The sequence below is a fragment of the Salmo salar genome, chromosome 17, assembly GCF_965601325.2.
Source record: "Salmo salar chromosome 17, fSalSal1, whole genome shotgun sequence".
In the NCBI taxonomy this organism is placed as follows: Eukaryota; Metazoa; Chordata; class Actinopteri; order Salmoniformes; family Salmonidae; genus Salmo; species Salmo salar.
The window spans coordinates 25,086,323-25,109,404 of NC_138307.1; the positions used below are offsets into that span (position 1 = coordinate 25,086,323).

Consider the following 23,082-nt stretch of genomic DNA (forward strand, 5'->3'; position numbering starts at 1 on the left):
CTACAGTAGACACTACAGTAAACCAGGCCCCAAGGCTGCTGTTCTACTACAGTAGACACAACAGTAAACCAGGCCCCAAGGCTGCTGTACCACTACAGTAGACACTACAGTAAACCAGGCCCCAAGACTGCTGTACCACTACAGTAGACACTACAGTAAACCAGGCCCCAAGGCTGCTGTTCTACTACAGTAGACACAACAGTAAACCAGGCCCCAAGGCTGCTGTACCACTACAGTAGACACTACAGTAAACCAGGCCCCAAGACTGCTGTACCACTACAGTAGACACTACAGTAGACACTACAGTAAACCAGGCCCCAAGGCTGCTGTACCACTACAGTAGACACTACAGTAAACCAGGCCCCAAGGCTGCTGTTCCACTACAGTAGACACTACAGTAAACCAGGCCCCAAGGCTGCTGTTCCACTACAGTAGACACTACAGTAGACACTACAGTAAACCAGGCCCCAAGGCTGCTGTTCCACTACAGTAGACACTACAGTAAACCAGGCCCCAAGGCTGCTGTTCCACTACAATAGACACTACAGTAAACCAGCCCACAAGGCTGCTGTACCACTACAGTAGACACTACAGTAAACCAGGCCCCAAGGCTGCTGTTCCACTACAGTAGACACTACAGTAAACCAGGCCCCAAGGCTGCTGTACCACTACAGTAGACACTACAGTAGACACTACAGTAAACCAGGCCCCAAGGCTGCTGTTCCACTACAGTAGACACTACAGTAAACCAGGCCCCAAGGCTGCTGTTCCACTACAGTAGACACTACAGTAGACACTACAGTAAACCAGGCCCCAAGGCTGCTGTACCACTACAGTAGACACTACAGTAAACCAGGCCCCAAGGCTGCTGTTCCACTACAGTAGACACTACAGTAAACCAGGCCCCAAGGCTGCTGTACCACTACAGTAGACACTACAGTAAACCAGGCCCCAAGGCTGCTGTTCCACTACAGTAGACACTACAGTAAACCAGGCCCCAAGGCTGCTGTTCCACTACAGTAGACACTACAGTAGACACTACAGTAAACCAGGCCCCAAGGCTGCTGTACCACTACAGTAGACACTACAGTAAACCAGCCCACAAGGCTGTTTCTCACTGTAAGAAGTGTAACCGATGTGAAATGGCTAGTTAGTTAGCGGTGGTGCGCGCTAATAGCGTTTCAATCAGTGACGTCACTCGCTCTGAGACTTGAAGTAGGGTTTCCCCTTGCGTTGCAAGGGCCACGGCTTTTGTGGCGCGATGGGTAACGATGCTTCGTGGGGTGTCAGTTGTTAATGTGTGCAAGGGTCCCTGGTTCGAGCCCGGGTTGGGGCGAAGAGAGGGACGGAACCTACACTGTTACAGAAGCACCACTGTTATTCATTCTGTGGTGCAGGAAGTGCCACTGTTGCTTGTGTCCTAGACGAGAGGAAAGCCCTGTGCCATCAGGAAATGCCACTCTTGCTCAATGTGTCCTAGACTAGAGGAAAGCCCTGTGCCATCAGGAAGTGCCACTGTCTCTGGCCTGGGTCATTTTCATTTTCTGACAACTATGGTGTTGCCCCTACTCTTCTGGTTTTTCAGATCTGAGAGGATTGGACAGGCTAAATCAAAATGGCGGAGGCTACAACATATCCTTTGGGAGAACCAGGCAACGGCATTGACACAGAGTGATTGATTATACCTACCCAGTCTTTTCAGATCTGTCAATACTGTCACGGTCTTCTTCAGTGATAAAGCCAAAGTGTCAGGGCAGGGGTAGTGTTCAATAGGGCACACCGTAGCAAAAAATGCAACAAGCGTTTCCTATTGGACAAGTTCAGATAGTACCTTGATGTTTCAAAACGTTTTTTATTTTTCCTGTTTTGTGCCTACTGGACACAACCAGGCTCTATGGCAAGAGGCTAGGGAGTGAAATGGAACCTGGTCCATAACTGTGATGTCCAGGAAGTGGTGATCATCATCCCCTGGTCCCGTGTGGGCCAGTCCTGGGCCAGAATTAGGCAGCCAGGTGGCCGGGGTTAGTTATAGCTGTGTGGTGGGAGGAGTCAACTTACCAGATTAGCTGGTGACCTTGGCAACATCCTCTGTTGACACAATGACGAGCCAAAGAGCTTGCTCTGACGCTCTCTCAAGTCCACAACAATTTCAGTCCTCTCTTTCAAATTCAAAGGGGCTTTATTGGCATGGGAAACATGTTTACATTGCCAAAGCAAGTGAAGTAAACAAAAGTGAGAAGACGCAAAACCAACTATTAAAATTGAACAGTAGATATTGAACTCAAACGTTTAAAAAAAAAAAGAGACATTTCAAGTGTTATCAGTTCTCTCTCTCTCACAAAATTACATTAAAATGCTTTATTGGCATGACAATGTACAGTACCAGTCAAATTTGGACACCTACTTATTCAAGGGTTTTTCTTTTTACTATTTTATACATTGTAAGATAATAGTGAAGACATCAAAATGATGAAATAATGTAACCAAAAGTGTTAAATAAATCAATATCTTTTCTATTTGAGATTCTTCAAAGTAGCCACCCTTTGCACACTCTTGACATTCTCTCAACCAGCTTCATGAGGATAACATGCATTGCAATTAACAGGTGTGCCTTGTTAAAAGTTAATTTGTAATTTCTTTCCTTCTTATTGTGTTTGAAAAGTTTATTGAAGTACAGTCGCAAAAAACATCTGGCTCTCATGAGGATCGCCACAGGAATGGAAGACCCAGAGTTCCCTCTGCTGCAGAGGATAAGTTCATTAGAGTTACCAGCCTCAGAAATTGCAGCCCAAATAAATGCTTCACAGATTAAGTTAAGACACATCTCAACATCAACTGTTCGGAGGAGGCTGCATATCATAATGACATGCATCACCAATGCAGCCATATGTCTACAGTATGATGTCATTACTGGCCTAATGGACATGTGCCCCTTGACATCATACATCTGAAGCAGAGAATAGCTAAACTCACACATCATTTACATAGTGATGAACTAGCTATATATGTTCTCAATTTAAACTGATGCACTAGATCATGTATATGAGGCTAACCATAAGATGTTCTACATGATGTTTCTGACATGAAATTGTTTAGTGCAAATCCAACCCTTTGATTCTAGGTACAGGACTGTACATGGAAATAAGGAGCTGGCAATTTGTGGGCGAATTAAAAATGTCAACGGAAAATAATGTGTTGTGCGTTGGGGGGAGCGTTGTAATTCTACCTCGTTTATTTTCGGAGAATGATTTTAGACTACAGAGACAAAATCAGAAGGTCAATGGCATGGAGGAGGATTGCAGAGATGTTGATAGGGAGAGAGATTTGCACAACAATTTTTGCAAGTCAAAGCCACAATGTCCTTTACCCAAAGTATCCATTCATGTCCATGTAGGCCAATGTATTTTACAGGAAGTGAGTTATAATCATCAGTGCCATGACACAAGTATAATGAAAGAGCCATAACCATAATCCAGTTGGTAGCATATTACATATGAAATTCATACTTAAATGTGCTGCATGGTCATTCAGACGTCTGCATTGGCTGTGCACCATTTACGGTGATGGGGCCTCTGCAGAAGTAAGGGCATTTATACTTCTTACTCTTCGCAGAGCAGTACAGAGCTGTTGTGGAAGAAGTTGTCAAGGAAGTCAGTTTGTTTATACAGGATCTCCCGCCCCCACCTACCGTCAACCAGTCATGTCAATGCGGAGCTATACGGAGCCATCCGCATTGTTACTAAATTTGAGAGGCGGAGCTTGATTTGACCTCTGCGTGCCTCCGGAGGCGTCACACCATCCGTACAACATTCACGGATCAAGCATAAATTGGCTCTTAGTTTATCATTTATAATGTGTGTTACTGGTGATTTCTATCCTTTGGTGGGCAAATTTCACAATTGAATTGACTCAACACATTCACAAATGGTGGCTTCGATCACAGTTTTGCGATCGAAGCCGTGTGGCTCAGTTGGTAGAGCATGGTGTGTGCAACGCCAGGGTTGTGGGTTTGATTCCCACGGAGGACCAGTACGGAGAGAAAAAAAAATGTATTAAATGTATGCATTCACTACTGTAAGTTGCTCTGGATAAGAGCGTCTGCTAAATGACAAATGTAAAATGTAATATAGGTTGCTTGAGGTTCATAGCTAACAGGCAGCACAAACAAACATTGTTGTGCAAATCTCTCCTCACCCAACACCAAAAATCAATGCAATTGTCCTTCATACCTTATGATTTTGTCTCTGTATTCTAGGAAATCCTATAGAATTAGAAATCCAGACACAGCAACAATTTGGCTTTCCTCCATCTTTTTTTGGTTTGCCCGGAAATAATGACAGAAGGAACTATGTTTCATGAAGGGAAGACTTTCAAGCAAACATCTGCTCCTCACCTGATTTTTCAACGACAGCGGTGGCCGCGTGTAATTTGCATAAAGTAGAGCTGAACTTTTTCTATCGCTCCGCTAGCAGGGTTCATGCCGCTAACCTTCCCACAATCCCCTGCGCATTGCTCCGCGTGCTCCCTTTGAAAATGAATGGGGCGGAACTTCGTCTGGCGAATTCGGAAGTAGTGGAAACGGTACGTTACTTCTGCCTCATGCACCAAGTCATGTTACTCCTATGAGCAGAGAAAGTGAAATGTTCTTCTATATTAAAGAAGACAAGCCGCAAATAATAACACAAGCTTAACGAAATGCGCATTTTATGGCTTATAAACCTGTTGAACAAAGTGTTGACAGTGCTGAATAACAACTTAAACTCGAACTTATAAAAACTGTAGCTCTTTGCTGTTTTCGTTGAGTCTCTCGCTAGTCATGGTTTTAAAAGTTTAAAATCTCATATTATCAACTTTCGTGTGCGTTTGAGGCTTCTTTTTACAGTCGAGGCACAAGGAAACTGTACATATACGGTGATCTGAGCTATCTGATTGGCCAGTGGTAGGCCTGTAGGTGCACTTGATTTACTCTTTGGTCCTGCCTGGTAGGCAGAATTCTACCTTCAGACATGAAATGGTTCAAAATGGGAACACTTTGCCTTCCCGGCGCTACGGCTGCTGAATCAAGTGCAACTACCATCAACAGCACGAAGCAAATACAAAAAATAGGACACAAGGCATTATTGTTGTGTTTTTCAACATTTTCGATCAGTAACCATGGTGAAATAGTTAGCCATGGTGTACTGTCGATTTTAGGGCCATATAACACTGCAGTTTGCTTTTTGCTTGTGTTTCCCAATAGGTCATGTAGTTTTGTTTTGACTGTTGTAATTAGGTTTATTCTGATTGATTGGTTGTTCTGGTCCTGAGACTTCTTTCAGTGTGTTAGTGAACTCAGCCCCAGGATCAGCTGGATGAGGGGACTTTTTCTCTTCCTTTACCTTGCATATTTTCCTCTATTTCCTTTCACTGCCCTCTAACCTCTACATTTGTACATCCATCTCCCCTAGTCATCAGCTCTTCATTGCCCCATCACTCCCCAAGTCATCAGCTCTTCATTGCCCAATCGCTCCCTCCTTTTCACTTCAATGTAATGCTTACTTTTCTATTCTTCTCCTCTTTCCCCCTCTTCCTTCTTTTAATGATGAAAGCTCTTCTAAAAGCTGACGTCTGCTGTTTTCGTTTTCTATTGTTTGAATGAGTCAGAGGTTATAATGTTAAAGAATGCAGAAGTGAAACTTTAAGGTTTCAGTTTCTCAGAATCCTGGACTTTCAATGGAGATTTTCTCTTGAATGGTTTTTAGTGAAGGACTATGCTCAATCTGGGTTTGGGAAACTGACCCTGAACAGAAGACACTTAAGCCTTGTTCACACTGCAGGCCTTAATGCTGAAATCTGTTTTGTTTTTCAAATCTGTTTTGGAATACTGACTGTCCAAACAGCAAGTGACCAAATCAGATTTGTTTGTGTTCAGACAGCAGTTATTTGTTGACATGGCTATGCTAGTTGCCATAGTAATGACGGGTGTGTGCGCAGTGGTGTAGTCTGATTGGTGGTGCTTGTGCTTCCTATCACTCAGAAGTTATGTAACAAGTTGTGACAACAATAGCTCCCAGTTGTTTTGAATGTTCAAATTCATAGTGGAAGAACGCTTAAAGTCTCAGAATAAGATGATCCAACTTTCAAAACAAGTGGTTTTTGGCTTTCCTCCATCTTTTTTTGGTTTGGCAGTCAGCGAGCTAGCCACAGCAGTCAGCAAGCTAGCTATGTAGCTGTTTAGCTTTCTAGCACATTCATTTGTCTGTAAACAGTTAACAAGCTAGTTAGCTACAATGTCATGTTCTTGTCAAACTGTCAACAAAGTAGCTAGCAAGCAACAAGATATGCCAAATAAATCTAAAAGCCACGTGAGGGCAAATAAATCTGATTTGACCGTTCAAGACAAGTCGCATTGCCTACGAAGGTGGTTTGAAATGTGGCTTGAAGTATCCGATTCCATGTGGCTTTTGGCTGTTCAGACTGGAGGAAAAAAACAGATTCAAATCAGATATGCAAAAAAATTGTATTTGAGTAACTTCAAACTGCCAATGTGAACAAGGCTACAGTAACCCCCTCCACAAATGAATTATTTTCCTGTGAGACGAAAAATGACATTTCACAAGCCCTGTTTTGAAACTGAAATGTGCTTTATCAGGGTAGTATACAATATTTAGTGTCATTTAGAAAATTCCACCAGAGCGAGTCAGAGTTGAACAGCTTAACGCTTCAAAGTTCTCCATGTTGAACTAGGAGACGGACACACAGAGCCTTTGGTGTGCTTGTCAGCTGGTCTCTGCCAGAGACAGAGGAGACACATGGCTTTGACAGCCTGCCTAAAAATAGACAAGTGTATTACCAGTTATATACTGTTCCTCCAAATCAATTGGAAAGATATCATTCATTTTTGTAGGTCAGTAGATGTATTATTTTACATTTATTTAAACAGGGTGTCGCCATTAAGACTAGGGTCTCTTTAAGTAAAGTATTACTGTGTATGATTATTGACTGTGCTCTCCCAGGTCCTGCAGTAGCCCTGTAGTGCTCATGTATTCACCCAGGGATGTTTTGTCTTTCTGGCAGGTCCTTCAGAAGCTGGGTAAAGCTGATGAGACCAGGGACACAGCGTTCGAGGAGGGTGTGGCTAACTTCAACAAGCAGATGGTGAGAGTCCCGCCTCTTCCAACTCTTTCTCCTCCCGCTCTCATTGAGATGGTGAACCCACTGTTGTGGCCCAATGTTCCCTCCCCTCCCAGCCCACACACACACACACACAAACGGATCCATGACTGACCTGAACCGTACTGGGCTGGTTAAGATAGTCTTTTCACAATATCCTTTCCAGTATGGTCCCAGCAACTAGGTTGTATGTGTAACCAGGGCAGCACAGTACAGCTTGGCTCAGTTTGGTTCAGTAATGTGAAAATGGCATCATGCTCACAATCCCAGTCCAACCCATTGTTGTATTTTCCAGGCCGAGGGCACCAAACTGCAGAAAGACTTGAGGGCCTACCTGGCAGCAGTTAAAAGTAAGAAGCATGTCTTTCTGTGAGTGTGTGTGTGTGTTTTTAAAAATATATATATATATTTCACCTTTATTTATTAACCAGGTAGGCTAGTTGAGAACAAGTTCTCATTTACAACTGCGACCTGGCCAAGATAAAGTACAGCAGTTCGACACATACAACAACACAGAGTTACACATGGAATAAACAAATATACAGTAGAAAAAAGAAAAATCTATATACAGTGAGTGCAAATGAGGTAAGATAAATAAATAGCCCATGGTGGCGAAGTAATTACAATACAGCAATTAGACACTGGAATGGTAGATGTGCAGAAGATTAATGTGCAAGTAGAGATACTGGGGTGCAAAGGAGCAAGATAAATAAATAAATACAGTATGGGGACGAGGTAGTTGGATGGGCTGTTTACAGATGGGCTATGTGCAGTGATCTGTGAGCTGCTCTGACAGCTGGTGCTTAAAGCTAGTGAGGGAGCTTCAGTGATTTTTGCAGTTCGTTCCAGTCATTGGCAGCAGAGAACTGGAAGGAAAGGCGGCCAAAGGAGGAATTGGCTTTTGGGGTGACCAGTGAGATATACCTGCTGGAGCGCGTGCTGCTATGGTGACCAGTGAGCTGAGATAAGGCGGGGTTTTACCTAGCATAGACTTATAAACGGGGAATGGCACCTCCGTACCTTCAGGCTCTGATCAGGCCCTACACCCAAACAAGGGCACTGCGTTCATCCACCTCTGGCCTGCTGGCCCCCCTACCTCTGCGGAAGCACAGTTCTTGCTCAGCCCAGTCAAAACTGTTCGCTGCTCTGGCACCCCAATGGTGGAACAAGCTCCCTCACGACGCCAGGACAGCGGAGTCAATCACCACCTTCCGTAGACACCTGAAACCCCACCTCTTTAAGGAATACCTGGGATAGGATAAAGTAATCCTTCTAACCCCCCCCCCCCCACCCAAAAAAAGATATAGATGTACTATTGTAAAGTGGTTGTTCCACTGGATATCATAAGGTGAATGCACCAATTTGTAAGTCGCTCTGGATAAGAGCGTCTGCTAAATGACGTAAATGTAAAAAAATGTAAATGTATAAATGTGTGTGCAGGTATCCTGTAACTTATTATTAGGTATTACAGTAATATCTGTCAGTTTCGATCTTGTCTATTTTGGGAGCGACACAGTTGTAGTGTTCACACACACATTAATACACACAGACCTCTTCCTGTTGTAGGCCCAGTTTCATTTGTTTTTTGTCTGTCTGTCGTCTGTCTGTCTGTGCTCTGTCTGTCCTCAGCCATGCATGATGCGTCCAAGCGTCTGCAGGACTGTCTGGCGGATATGTACGAGCCAGAGTGGTTTGGCAAGGAGGAAGTGGATACCATCGCAGAGGTGAGAGAGACTAGCACGGTTGGTGTGTGTGTGAGATCTATGGGAATTCAGGATGAAAGACTACCTGTTCCTCTGTGAAAGAGGTGTACAAAACTTCAGAGGTTGAATTAAATGTATAATTGAAAATGCAGAAAGAACATGAGAACTTCAGATCAATTCTATTGGTTGTTTGAGTAAAAAGAGAATAGAAAAGGGAACCAGTGTCTAGTTTCCTCCCTCCATTTCATCACTGTCACATTCACTTCTTCTCCCTGCAACACATACTCCTCTCTCTCTCACTGCATGTCTCTTTCCCTCCATCTCTCCATCCTTCCGTCTGTAGGAGATGATAGAGAAGGAGATGGACTATTGCATGGAGGTAAAGGACAGCTCATTCATGACTGTGTAGACTGGTGATGAATGAGGACTAGTGGGAATAGCTGTGGCCTACACTAGATCTATAGCTAAAAGACATGGCACTAGTTTCAGACTAGCTCTGAACTGCACTGTTAGTGGAGCTGTTATTGGGGTGGGGGTGGGTGTATGCGTGAGTGTTTGCATTTGTGAGTGTGTTGTTTGACTCAGCTGTCTGTATTGTAGGAGACAGACATCCTGTGGTCAGATTACCACGACAAGCTTGTGGACAATTCCATGATCGCCATGGATACCTATCTGGCCCAGTTCCCTGACGTTAAGGTGTGTGTCACTGCAGTCAGGTGCTCAGTGTGAGGGTGTGTGTTTGGCCCTTTTGTGAAAAATGAAGCTCCATAATAAATAAACAAATAAATATGTTTTTATAAAAAATGTATAGATTTTTCACATTAACAAACAGAACAGACTACGCATACTGGTACCGAGGGCTCTAACAGAACAGACTACGCATACTGGTACCGAGGGCTCTAACAGAACAGACTACGCATACTGGTACCGAGGGCTCTAACAGAACAGACTACGCATACTGGTACCGAGGGCTCTAACAGAACAGACTACGCATACTGGTACCGAGGGCTCTAACAGAACAGACTACGCATACTGGTACCGAGGGCTCTAACAGAACAGACTACGCATACTGGTACCGAGGGCTCTAACAGAACAGACTACGCATACTGGGCTCTATACAATCCATATGGTGGAAGTTCAGAGTTACAGCGTGATTTAAAATGTAATGGTAATGTTCCTCTGTTTGCAGAGACTGCATTCATGGTAAACACTGCATATGTCTGCTCAATAGGAAATCACCTTTACATTTCTGGTGCGCAATCTTTAACGTTTCAGCGATCCTGATTTAAATGGAGCCCTGAAACAGCTCAGTTCCCTGACCAGTTAGAGGATACATCAATACATACATTTGATTAATTGGTTCTCAAGAAGCTGCAGCCTTCTATCTATCAGTGACTCTGTGGGTATGTTTGTCTGGTGTCTCTGACCAGGCACGCATCGCTAAGCGGGACAGGAAGATGACCGACTACGACAGTGCGAGGCATCACTTTGGCTCCCTACAGAAGGGCAAGAAGCAGGACCAGGCCAAGATTGCCAAGGTAAGATGGCCGCCCACTGCATCGTTTCCTGGGTTCATTACGGTATCACACTGCTGAGCCAAACCAAGCTGAGCCAAACCAAGCTGAGCCAGCTGTACTGGGATGGCCTGGTTTTGCATCCACCATCGTTTAAAATAACAAATAATATATGCCATTTATCAGATGCTTTTATCCAAAGCAACTTAGTCATGGATGCCTACATGTTACGTACGGGTGGTCCCGGGAATCAAACTCACTATCCTGGCGTTGTAAGCGCCATGCTCTACCAACTACAGAGGGCCAGCATTTCTGGAACCTTCTTGGAAGGAACAGAACAATGTAAAGAGAAAATATCCAGGCCAGTTCAGTTCAGGTCGGCTCTATAATGTGACTCAGTCATGACTCTATAAAGGCCTTAACAAAGCTAATGCAAATACCCCCATTATGATGTCTGATGTCAGTAAGCAACATTCTGTATTGCAATTTTGGCGCGGCACGTTTTGCTATGCTTGCCACATACTCCCATGGGCTTAGGCTATACCAGTTGAAATAAGCAACCAATCAACCTACTGGGGAAAAAAAGTCTCATTAACCTGTTTTTCATGTGTGTGTGTTTGATTGGGTGTTAGTTAATGTACAATATGGAAATACTCTTGCCCTATTTCAAAACTCTCTCAAACCTGCCTGTCTGAATTGCTAACCTGCCTGTCTGAATGCTAACCTGCCTGTCAAACTATTTGTCTTGCCTTCTCTCTGTCCGTCCGTCTGCATGGCTAGCCGATGTCTCTTGTGGAGAAGGCTGCCCCAGGTTGGGCCCAGGGGATTCTGTCTGCTCATCAAATAGCTCAAACTAACCTGACCAGAAACCAGGTGACTGATGTCTAACTCACCCCTGTCACACTTCGCCCTGACCCTGCCATGCCTTCAACACTCACTTGTCAATCACCCATTCTGAGTTCTAATTCCTAATTCTATGCCACCATGCCCTAACATTCTTTCTGCATTCCATGTCATTCTTTAGTTTGATTGTAGATAATGCGCTTTCTTTTGAGTAACGTACTAACAAACATGATACTGTAGAATTGTTCAACCTCTGTGGATGTGTGATGGTGTCTGTACAGGCAGATACTAACATTGTTTAACCTCTGTGGATGTGTGATGGTGTCTATACAGGCATATACTAACATTGTTTAACCTCTGTGGATGTGTGATGGTGTCTATACAGGCATATACTAACATTGTTTAACCTCTGGATGTGTGATGGTGTCTGTACAGGCAGAGGAGGAGTTAGGGAGAGCTCAGAAAGTATTTGAGGAGATCAACGTAGATCTGCAGGATGAGCTTCCACAGCTGTGGAACAGGTGAGACTTCTCCACCCTCTCACTGATGCTACCAGGCTGACACAATCTCCTTCCCTGTCTTTCTGAAGAGTCACCCACTTACAGCCACTGTTATCACGTTCTCTCTTCCACATGTCATCACAGACAGTCAGACACACACACACGCACAGTGTTGCCAGCCACCATGTTAACACGTTCTCTCTTCCACACATCATCACAGTCAGACACACACACACACACACACACACACACAGTGTTGCCAGCCACCATGTTAACACCTTCTCTCTTTCTCCTCTCTTCTCTCTAGTCGTGTTGGCTTCTATGTTAACACATTCCAGAGTATGGCTGGATATCAGCAGAGGTTCCACAAAGACATGGGAAAGGTGAGAGGGAGAGCTGGGTCCCTACCGTCAGTACATGGGACTGATTGATAATACATGTCTAGATTGATTCATTTACCTCCTCCAATCTTTCTGTTTGCAGCTGAACCAGGACCTGAATGATGTCATGACCAAACTGGATGAGCAGAGGCTGGCCAAGTGAGTGAGACTTTGACATAATACCAGTGTTGTGAATACCAGTGGAGTATTGTACATATGATAGTGTTCATCTATGGCATAGCTGTCCACTTTGCCCCACTGTTATATGTACCTGTAAAATCTACCTCTGTCTGGTGCACCTTTTAGGAACTTTATGGTAATTCTAGAGAAATGAGGTCCAATGCATACACAGGGTTGGGGAGTAACGGATTACATGATGTCGTGTCTTTGGCATCATTAAATTGAAGATTAATCTTTATCAAAAATTCTCTGTAATTATTATTACGTGATTAAACTACTTAATCATGTAACTGTAATTAACTAGGAAGTCGGGGCACCAAGGAAAATATTCAGATTAAAGTTATAACTTTCAGATATTTTAATATCTGATCACTTAGTCTTCTGATTAAGGAATTATTCTTTACCTCACGTTAGTCTCATTCCAAACGTCATAAATTGTTGGTTATCTGCACGAACCCAGTCTTCACTATGAGTCATCCATACATCAATTGTCTTAAAATCATTTATTTACTAAGTACTCACAGAAATGCATAACAAACAGTAGATATGGTTAAAGAAATTATAGGGGAATATGCCCTAGTGGTCTAAACCGGCATGGCGGCTTGTTAGACAGAGGGACTGATAAGGGCGCGAAAGATAAGAGACACTACAAAGTTGATAATTATAACAATTGAAGTGCTAAACCTTTGCACGTGAACGCTCACTCATTCGGAAATAACTGCAATCAATATATATATATTTACGCTCAGGGTGTCGTCGGGATCTCTGTTGAAAAGTTTGTTTCCGTTGGAGAGTTTGTCCGCCGTCTCTCTCTCTGTGTCTCTCTGTCTGTCCTGGTTAGAATGGATAGTTCAGAGTGACATCCATTCATGTCGTTATAGGATAGATGTTTTGTCGGTCTTCGCGTTCAATGATACCGAATTCCTAGCTGCAGACTAGTAATTAATATCAAAGACTTGTTCTTATTCTGTCGGTATCGATAGTCTAAGAGTTTAACCACGTGGGATGGTTCAAAGATTCAGCAATCTACTTAAACCTTATTTCCCTCTATGATAGAGGTACTGGTCTCGTCTCAACCCTTAGCCCTCTCATAATTGAGGTAAGCTCGGTCTGGTGATAGAAAACCCAGGTGGGGGTTTTATTCGGAACATAGAAAAAGGCTGTCTCATGACGCCAGGTCTTTTCTGTGTCCCTGGGGGCGTGCCAAGGACTTAGTGAAACTTTAAACAGAAATACAATTCTCTCACATTAACATCATTACATAGCACCACATCATTTCACAAACAGTATCATCCCCACTCATTCACTCCATACAACAATTAGATGTAAGCCTCATAACTGAGGCTATTGTATAAACAGCGTTATGGTAATGTGGCCGTATTGTCTCTCATGAGTTTCACAAAATTGTACCAAACGGACCAGTTCGTAGCTATATTCTTCACCGATCTTTTATACATTCTCTAGAACATGAATATTGTTTGGACCTCCAGTTCTGTGAGGTGGAAGAAATTCCTTTGTTCTCGCTATGAAACTCACTCTCTCTATACTGTCTGGCCCTGAGCCAGGATTCTCCTCCAGGAATTTACGACCTCTCTGACCACAGCAGCCTGAGTGTAACAGGGAGAGAGGTAGGGGCATGGTGCAGAGGGAGGGGGGAATAGTGCTCGCTGTACCCAAAGAGGGCAACGTCATGACGATGACGACACACCAAATGTGTTTGATGGATTGCGGGAAAAGAGCAGGAATAGGTTTTTGTAGGCTACAGTCCAAGCTATGTCTTCCGATGGTGTGACTGCTGTCGGCATCCAAAGATTATCCAACTTGAAAAAACGCTTGGAGGTAAGGATGACAGTGGTGTAGTCTAATTTGATATGGATATCACTTATTATTGGTCAAAGCATGCCATTCCATGAGCGCAGCATTTATTTTTCAACTCGAATCAATGAGCCCAATCAGTCCGCCATGACAACACAATCATAAACAACAGAGTAGGGCTGGCTAATAAGTCCTTAGTTTTGGTGCGCATATAAAACAATTTGGCTAATCTATACTTCCATATTTTCAAGTCCTATTCTTTGAGATCAAGAGGTATAACCATTGATTGGAATGACTGGAATTCTGATAGAATTTGGTTTATAATGTAAGGATATAATTTAATCTTATTATTATATGTAGTAGAAAGTGATGGGTTAGAAGAAGCCTACATAACCAACCAATAAAGTAAAATGAAACATCCATATATGGCCAGTTATGTAAACTTTTACAATGATTTATCCTGCAATAGATGTCGTTCAATTGGCAACATACATTTTTGTCTTGTAATGCCTCTTAAGGGGAAATTAATCTAAAAGTAACGGAATGTAATCGGATTACGATACTGAGTTTGGGTATTCCAAAAGTTCTGTTACTGATTACACTTTTGGACAGGTAACTAATAACTGTAACAGATTACATTTACAAAGTAACTTATCCAACCCTGTGCTTACACATTCTAGTGAGGAAGTGAAATGACAGGCTGAATATAGAATACTGTAGAGTAAATTACACCCCCCCCCCCCCCCCCCCCCACAGAAAGGCAGGTAAAGACTGGAAGCCTGGACCCAAGAAGAGGTAATGGACCTGACTGGGAGTGACCAATGTGACAGTTTATATGTGCCTGTGTGTGTCCTTCTGCATGGTGCAGTTAGATACTGACTGAGAATAAAGGACTTGTTGGATACTACAACTCCCTACTACATCACACAGTTCAGCATGATCTGGTTTGTAAAGAGCTTGTTGGAGACTACAACTCCCTACTACATCACACAGTTCGGCAGCATTATGTGCACAATAAACTCAGAGAAAAAAAATAAAAATAAATAAATGCTATTCAAATAATTGAACTGAAGTTGTTGAATTAGTTGTTTAAAAAACAAAAAATAACTGGCATTCCGGTTAATTGCACAGCACTAGTCTCTCTGCATGGTGCAGTTAGATACTGAGTGAGAATAAAGGATTGGAGGACTCAACACAGGATATATACAGACCTTTAGTTGTCCAAGTGAACCGTCATCTGTCAAGTAGTACATGGAGTTCTGCTGTGTGCTTGGACATTCATGGTGTTCCTGTAGTTCTCAGTCTGAGTGTCCGTGTGTTTCAGGTCAGGCACTCCTCTGCATGACCGCAGCATGACGTTTGAGGAAGCCTTGTGTTGTGAGTTGGTGTCTCATGCCGCAGCAACGTCCTCAAATAGTTTTTGCTCTGAGCTGTGTATTTGTGGAGTACTACGCACGGTCTTGTTATATATTAATAATAAAGAATGGTTTGTTTGGCATATGCTCATTCTCCCTGCTAAAATGAGGCTGTATACACAGATCATTAAATATACTTCTCAGCCCCCTGCTCCCATCTTGTGGTCTTGGTGGATGGTGCAGACTGTTGACTACACACAAATACATCTAGGTTGTGTTCAGTAGGGCACACCGTAACAAAATGTTTTGTGACAAAAATAACGAACGTCTGTGTTCTTATCGGACAAGTTCAATGGTAGTACCAACGCATTTCACTCAGTTTCAAAATGTTTTCTCTTACGCACACCAGTTGACCCTGTTCTGCTTTCCCATGGTGATACAGGGGGACAGTGTGTGCTAAAAAAACTAATCGGGGCAGCCGCCACCAGATAGTCAGACCTTCACCACTGTGGATGACTGAAACTGATAAGCTGCTACATCTTTTCCCGTTGTACTATCATCTTAGTGAATCGCCCGCACGTTGCTCCAACACATCTGAGGTCACTGTCCCCCCTCTCGTTCTCTCTCTCTCCTCCTCTTCCCTCTCTCGTTCTCTCTCTCTCCTCTGCCCCCTCTCTCGTTCTCTCTCTCTCCTCTGCCCCCTCTCTCGTTCTCTCTCTCTCCTCTGCCCCCTCTCTCGTTCTCTCTCTCTCCTCTGCCCCCTCTCTCGTTCTCTCTCTCTCCTCTGCCCCCTCTCTCGTTCTCTCTCTCTCCTCTGCCCCCTCTCTCGTTCTCTCTCTCTCCTCTGACCCCTCTCTCGTTCTCTCTCTCTCCTCTGCCCTCTTTATTTTCTACTTTCTCCTTCCTAGAAAAATAAATACAGTAAAATGTTCTCTCTCTACTGAACACAACCAGGACATCTTCATCATGGCATGACACGGGAGTCAGTCAGTAATTCTCCCTTTCTCTCTCTTTCCCAGTGAGGCAGTTGCCACCAACCACAGCGTTACCCCAGACGCTGCACCCAAGGTAAGGTTCCCTCATACAGGGGCTGTAACCTGTCTGACTGTCTCTGTGTTTGTCTTGAGTGACTGGGGTTTGTGCGTTGATGAATGAGTCATTTTCAGAAGCGTGTGTGGAAAATCTTGAGTTTAGGGTCTGTTTTAAGGTCTGTAACCCTCAGGAGTATTTTTAAGGTGTTGAATTCAAAAGGGTGGAAAAAGGAGAGGACGGTACAATTGCGAGCACACACACAGTCACTAACATTCTCTTCAGGAAAACTCTCAAAGCGAGAGATGAAACTAACCCAGAGCATGTTGATTGGAGAGTTTCTCTCCATTGGTTTGATAGAAATGGGCTTTTCTAACATAGACACCGCTTACAGACTAGGGCTGGATCCAATCCATTGCGCGTTATAGAGCAGAGCATTGCCTTACAGACTAGGGCTGGATCCAATCTAGGGCTGGATCCAATCCATGGCATGTTATAGAGCAGCGCATTGCCTTACAGACTAGGGCTGGATCCAATCCATTGTGCGTTATAGAGCAGAGCATTGCCTTACAGACTAGGGCTGGATCCAATCCATGGCGCGTTATAGAGCAGAGCATTGCCTTACAGACTAGGGCTGGATCCAATCCATGGCGTGTTATAGAGCAGCGCATTGCACTTGATTTCTAAAGGTAATTTACGCTTTAGCCAACATGCGCAGCGTTTACCGTAAACACAATCTCCAGGAATGTCAGGGAAATTGCCTTGAAATGGCGCATTGTCGTCTGTCCAGAACTGCTCCATGACAAGCCTTGGATTGGATACTGGCCTAGGTAACAGTAACCTACTATTACTAGTGTGCTGGTGTGTTTTACTAACCTGTGTGCTGTGTCTCCCTCACTACTGTTGCATGTGTGTACATACTTCCGTGGACCCTCCAGACGAGGCCGGCGCCCCCTGGACCCGCCCCTGTACGCCCGCCCCCCAGCCCCAGACCCTCGTTGACTCCAGCTCCAGACACGCAACAGGACATAATCTCGTTCGATGGCGAAGCCCTGGTGCCCGACGCTAACACAACCGCACCATCACAGGCAACCGCACCGTCACAGGCAACCACTCCATCACAGCCGCAGGTCAGATGATGTCATAATGTCCCCTCAGGCTTCCATCAACATCATACCCTCAGTGTCAACTCAGACGGCTCATAGGTTCTAGCCTAGGGATGGTCTGGTCTCCCACCTCCTCTTCCCCCTTGTTTTCCTAGGGATGGTCTGGTCTCCCACCTCCTCGTTTTCCTAGGGATGGTCTGGTCTCCCACCTCCTCTTCCCCCTTGTTTTCCTAGGGATGGTCTGGTCTCCCACCTCCTCGTTTTCCTAGGGATGGTCTGGTCTCCCACCTCCTCTTCCCCCTTGTTTTCCTAGGGATGGTCTGGTCTCCCACCTCCTTGTTTTCCTAGGGATGGTCTGGTCTCCCACCTCCTCTTCCCCCTTGTTTTCAGCTTGCCCTATCTTTATTTTCTTTCTCCATCCATCCGTCCACTCCAGCTTACCACTTTCTGATGATCTCACCTCCTTTCATTCTCTGGTCAGTCCTTCACCCTCTTCATCCATCCTCTCCTCACCCTCTTCATCCATCCTCCACCTACTTGTTCACCTGCCTATCCATATCTCTGCAACTATTATAACTGGTAACACCACACCAGTCATCTCCAGGACCTTCCCAGTAAAATGTCCCAGTAATCCCAGTGCTTATCTTCCTCCTCGTGTGTGTGGCAGTGTTTGGCCCAGCAGGGTTTATTAACCTGCTCCATATGGACCTGGATGTACTATTGCAGGCCGCCACTTCTCCGGCACTCAAAGTTGGTGTGTCTCCCCATTGGTCAGGCAGCAAGGTGTCCAGATTCAGGGGTCAGTCAGACACAGGCTTGTGGTCTTGGTGGTTTAAACTCTTCCCCTCGTTCAGTGCACAGTCTTTGCATGCTATGCATGGATTCACTCAATGCATGCAAGGGACGAACTGACAGCCTTCCTCACATGGCAGTAAGACTGACAGACCGGGGACAGACAGACACACTGACAGGGTACAGACAGACTGACAGACAGAGTACCTCAGATTTAAAGCTGCAATATGTAACTTTTTGGGCGACCTGACCAAATTCACATATAAATAAGTTATAGATCTTTCATTGAAAGCAAGTCTAAGAAGTGGTAGATTTGTTCTATGTGTGCTATTTCTATGCTTCCCGTTAAGTTCAGTCCAACCACCAAATGTGGTTAATGTAGGGCTCATTAAATGCGGTTAATTTAGGGCTCATTAAATGTGGTTGGTTAATGTCTCATCAGGCTCAGGTAGCATCAGGTTTGAATTTTCATGCTGATCAAAGCTCTAATCAAATCCAGATATTTATATGCTTTATGATGCTTTTGAATGTCACTTTCGGTTTCCTGGCGGGAAATACCCCAGAGAAAACATATTTATTCTCGGTTAATAGCGGGTTACCCGGGAGAAAAGTGATTTATTCTCGGGAGGAACATTTGTAAGATACCGGGATAATATTCAACCCTAATGCACATACAGGTTGATTCACAAGACACCAACCAAATAACTTACATATACAGTATTTTCATTAGGCCTAATGATATAACATTTCTTGTAGTGACTGAGTAAGCTTAATTGTAAAAGTAACCCTAAAAAGTGCCATGTTTTGTACAGTTTATTATGTGGAGGACACATTTAGGTAGCCAGGACCATATGCCAAGACCGCTCCTGCAGTCCAGTGCCGTCGTTGAAGTTTTGTCTCTAGTAATCTAGTTATCATACAAGGCTTTACAGACAGATATAAAAAAAGACAGACTATTTTTATTGTTCACATTATTTGCATTGATTGTATTGAAGTCAAGTGGTTCAACATTCAAATGCAGTTTCGTGCACCACAGGACAGCTTGGAAAAAGCGACGGTCGATGGAACTCTGTCGCCACCAAGTGGACAATTTCTTCAGTTCCGTTGTGGCAGCAACGCTACCAGAGATATTTGATACAAGATCAAATGTTATGTCACTATTATTATTATCTCCAAATTGTTTCCCCCCCACCCGTGATATATTATTACTCCAATTTAGCTGTTAATCTGGTTTTATTTTAACAACGCTTTCTCTCATTTCCGATTGGAGGGCGGATGACCACGTGACTTTGAATTTACCAATTTGTTACGTTGTAACAGTCAAACGTGGCTATTCCCGACTTTGATTATGTCCCAATCCATGCTACCATTTCTTTTAAAGCATTATCTTTGATATTTGGTGGAAAGTTTACAGAGCTCATTTTGTTGTACCCACAGTCGAATTTGACGTGTCGGAGAACGGCACCTTCCTCCCGAAAGCATTGCGGTATCGCTTCTCGGCCTTTTGGCTAAGATCAAGTGTAGTATCTGTTCTTATCAGTTTAATATCTGATACGTCCCCTATCTGGGGACCATATATTAAATTGATTTTTGGAACAGGGAGATGGAATAGGGGCTTGCTCCGTCCACTCCACGCATCGACCTGGTATTGCAGTACTTCCAGGAACGGTGCACCCCTGTCATTGTAAAGATAAATCAAGTAGAGGTAACGGAGTTGCTTAGTTTTAATTCGTTAGGATCATGTTTTTTCACTTGCGAAAGTTGACGTGAGTGCTGCGTTAATCTTCTAATCAAAGTTTATTCTTCATGTGTATGGATAAACGGTACAGTGAAATGCTTACTTGCAAGCTCTCCTCAACGCATTATCAAAAATATACTAGCTAAGTAATAAAGTAGTAAAAAAAAAGACAATTGTTATGATTGGAAATATATACATATAAACTATGAAATGTGCTAAAGTCATGCACTGGTAACATGGACTGCCTCACATACCAGTAAAACATATTTATTGGGCCTAATAAAGAAGTCAATTAAATGGTATTTAAAAATAATAATGTGGCATAAACACAACCAGTCATGATATTTTCATCTGATTTGTCAAACAAATCACTTCAAAATGTAGGCTACTTTTGTGCATGTTCTTCCACTCAAAAATGATTTCAGCATCCAAACTGCATGTATAACCTATTATTATTTAACTAGGCAAGTCAGTTAAGAACACATTCTTAATCACAATGACGGCCTACCAAAAGGCCTCCTGCGGGGGCTGGGATTAAAAATATAGGACAAAACACATGATAAGAGACAACACAACACTACATAAAGAGAGACCTAAGACAACAACATAGCATGGCACAACAACATAGCAAACTAGTGCCATTTGTTGAATGTAAATAGACATGTGTAACAGAACACCAAAAAATTTGCCTAATGAGGTTCAGCAATTGCCATTGATTGGGTCTACATTAATTGATGCGCCTTGTTGACAAATTGACCTTTTCTGTAGCCTGAAAAGTCCTAATGTGTCTGTCATGTATGTAGCCTATTGGATAAGGACAAAATCATTTAGGCTTATTAAATGTGGTAAATGTATTTAATATGTCTCATCAGGCTCAGGTACCATCAGGTTGGAATTTTCATGCTGATCAAAGCTCTAATCAAATCCAGATATTTATATTGTTAGGTTCTAAATAAAGAGTAAAAACTCAGTAAAATTCAAACCGTTTATTCACCCAATGGGTCAGACTGCTGAACGGAGCAAGACATGTTCCCACCAGCACACATGTTATGTATGTATGTAATGTAATGTTATATATACCCACCCCAATTTAGGTGAAGGCTCCTCCTACTCTTTAAGCATTAACTTCCTGCCTAGCAATAGAGATGTAAGTGATGTGGGTAATAAACTGTTCCTTCTCCCTTAATGTGACCTGACCTGGGCCCCCATTCCTCACTAATCCACAGCTCCTCACCCTTATCAGTGACTGCAACCATGTGATTGCCTTTCATTTACTCAGTAACAGTCTAAGCCCCTGGCTCATATCCAACCTTAATTGACTCTACCATATACATTCCTCCTACAGATACCCATTAGCTTCTGGTGTAGAAACCAGACTGTGGCCCTTCTCATTTCCATAGGATACCTGATGATGAACAATATTTCAAGTTTAGAAGTCAGAACCCATCAGTCCCCCCTTTTGAACATTACCTTCATACTGTTCATCATTTATATAAACTTGGAAATTACTTAATGAACAATGATAATAAAACATGAACAAAATAAAACATGATTTAACATTCACAGTTGATTATGTTTACAAATCCTAGACTTGTGGCCTCTGTTCTATAATCACACTATGCACACTCTTATTTCCATCTCTCGTCATAACAGAATGACATTTTGACTTTCTCCATTTTAGCTTCTGGTTCCTAAGAGAGTTATAGCATAAGACTTGAAAAGCAAAAAGAAATACAAAACATAACAGTATTAATATGTTAAGCTATGCATAATTATATATGCAAAGAAAAACCAAAGTTTGATAACATGACAATTCCCACTCTCTCTTCACCTGACTCTATGCCTTCAAGATACTTTTCTGCTGGGTTCCACAAAAATAAAGGCCCTAAAAAACCTCCTCATGCTTTCACCCAGTCTTCCCCCGTCTGGCCACAGGTTCCAAGAGGTGTTCTCAAGCCATGTCATTTTCACTTTGCTCCCCATCTCCTTCCTCCATGGCCATCATAACATTTGATCTTGATCAGTCAGTGGAACTCTGGCGCCACCAAGTGGACAATATCTTCAGTTACGTTGTGGCAGCAATGATACCAGAGATATTTGATACGAGATCAAATGTCACTATTATTATTATTAACTCCAAATTGTTTCCCCCCACCCGTGATATTATTATTCCAATTTCTGTTAATCTGGTTTTAATGTAACACTCATTTCCGATTGGAGGGCGGATGACCCATGTGACTTTGAACCTACCACTTTGTAACAGTCAAGTGGTTACTGCCGACGTTGATCAAATCTATGCCACGATTTTTAAAAAGCATAATCTTTGATATTTGGCAGAAAGTTTACAGATATCATTTTGGTGTAATCGAATTTGACGTGTCTGAGAATGGCACCTTTCGATAGCATTGCGGTATCGCTTCTCCGCCTTTTGGCTAAAATCAAGATAAAGATCGAGTGCAGTACCCAAGTGATCCTCAAGGTGGTTCGATGGCGTCGTCGGCCACATCAGTCAGCGGCCGCTGGACTGAAGAACATGCTGCGGTTTCAAGGGACTGGAGAAGAGAATTTGATGGAAAGAGTTCGTTTTGGTAAGGAAGTTCTTTTTGGACCTCTGTCTGACAGCAGAAGATGTGCACTGTCTGCAACAGAACACACCCGAGAAGTTTTATGTGTCGTTCTACACCATCACCCGGCTGGAGGAGGTGAGAGAGGGCTCTTCCGTGCGAACGCGACAGCACCCGCCCTCAGTGCTTTTCAAGTTGAGTCCCTATGCAGGCACACTATGAGGGTGCTAACGGTGCACATGTTCAACCCCTGGGTCACCGAAGAAACATTAGTGTGCTACCTCAGCCGGTACTGACCATCTTGCCAGGAGTGAGAAATATTAAGGACGCCCTAGGCATCTGGACAGGGAAGAGGCAGTTCCGTGTGCTGCTGAGGGAAGACGAGAGCGACCATGATGGCTACCGCCATCC

At 43.5% G+C, this 23,082-nt stretch overlaps 1 protein-coding gene and 1 non-coding gene across 8 annotated transcripts in view; both read left to right on the top strand.

The window, feature by feature from the left end:
* Positions 1 to 23,082, top strand: part of LOC106575862 (myc box-dependent-interacting protein 1) — a 43,353-nt gene that overhangs the window by 6,900 nt on the left and 13,371 nt on the right. The window contains exons 1-13 of one of the 7 annotated variants that reach the window (XM_082963666.1): positions 4,507 to 4,581; positions 7,057 to 7,137; positions 7,448 to 7,502; positions 8,782 to 8,876; positions 9,456 to 9,551; positions 10,286 to 10,393; positions 11,150 to 11,242; positions 11,648 to 11,733; positions 12,020 to 12,095; positions 12,196 to 12,251; positions 14,844 to 14,882; positions 16,462 to 16,510; positions 17,410 to 17,601. In XM_082963666.1, coding sequence (XP_082819792.1) covers positions 4,534 to 4,581; positions 7,057 to 7,137; positions 7,448 to 7,502; positions 8,782 to 8,876; positions 9,456 to 9,551; positions 10,286 to 10,393; positions 11,150 to 11,242; positions 11,648 to 11,733; positions 12,020 to 12,095; positions 12,196 to 12,251; positions 14,844 to 14,882; positions 16,462 to 16,510; positions 17,410 to 17,601 — 1,074 coding nt within the window. In that variant the 5' untranslated portion in view covers positions 4,507 to 4,533. Of the gene's footprint in view, positions 1 to 4,506; positions 4,582 to 7,056; positions 7,138 to 7,447; positions 7,503 to 8,781; positions 8,877 to 9,455; positions 9,552 to 10,285; positions 10,394 to 11,149; positions 11,243 to 11,647; positions 11,734 to 12,019; positions 12,096 to 12,195; positions 12,252 to 14,843; positions 14,883 to 16,461; positions 16,511 to 17,409; positions 17,602 to 23,082 lie in introns of those variants that run through there. The other 6 variants (XM_082963664.1, XM_082963665.1, XM_082963667.1 and 3 more) reach the window with 6 other exon arrangements.
* Positions 19,858 to 20,048, top strand: LOC145861475 (U2 spliceosomal RNA). Its single transcript, XR_014381290.1, has one exon. It is a non-coding gene; the product is annotated as a U2 spliceosomal RNA (small nuclear RNA).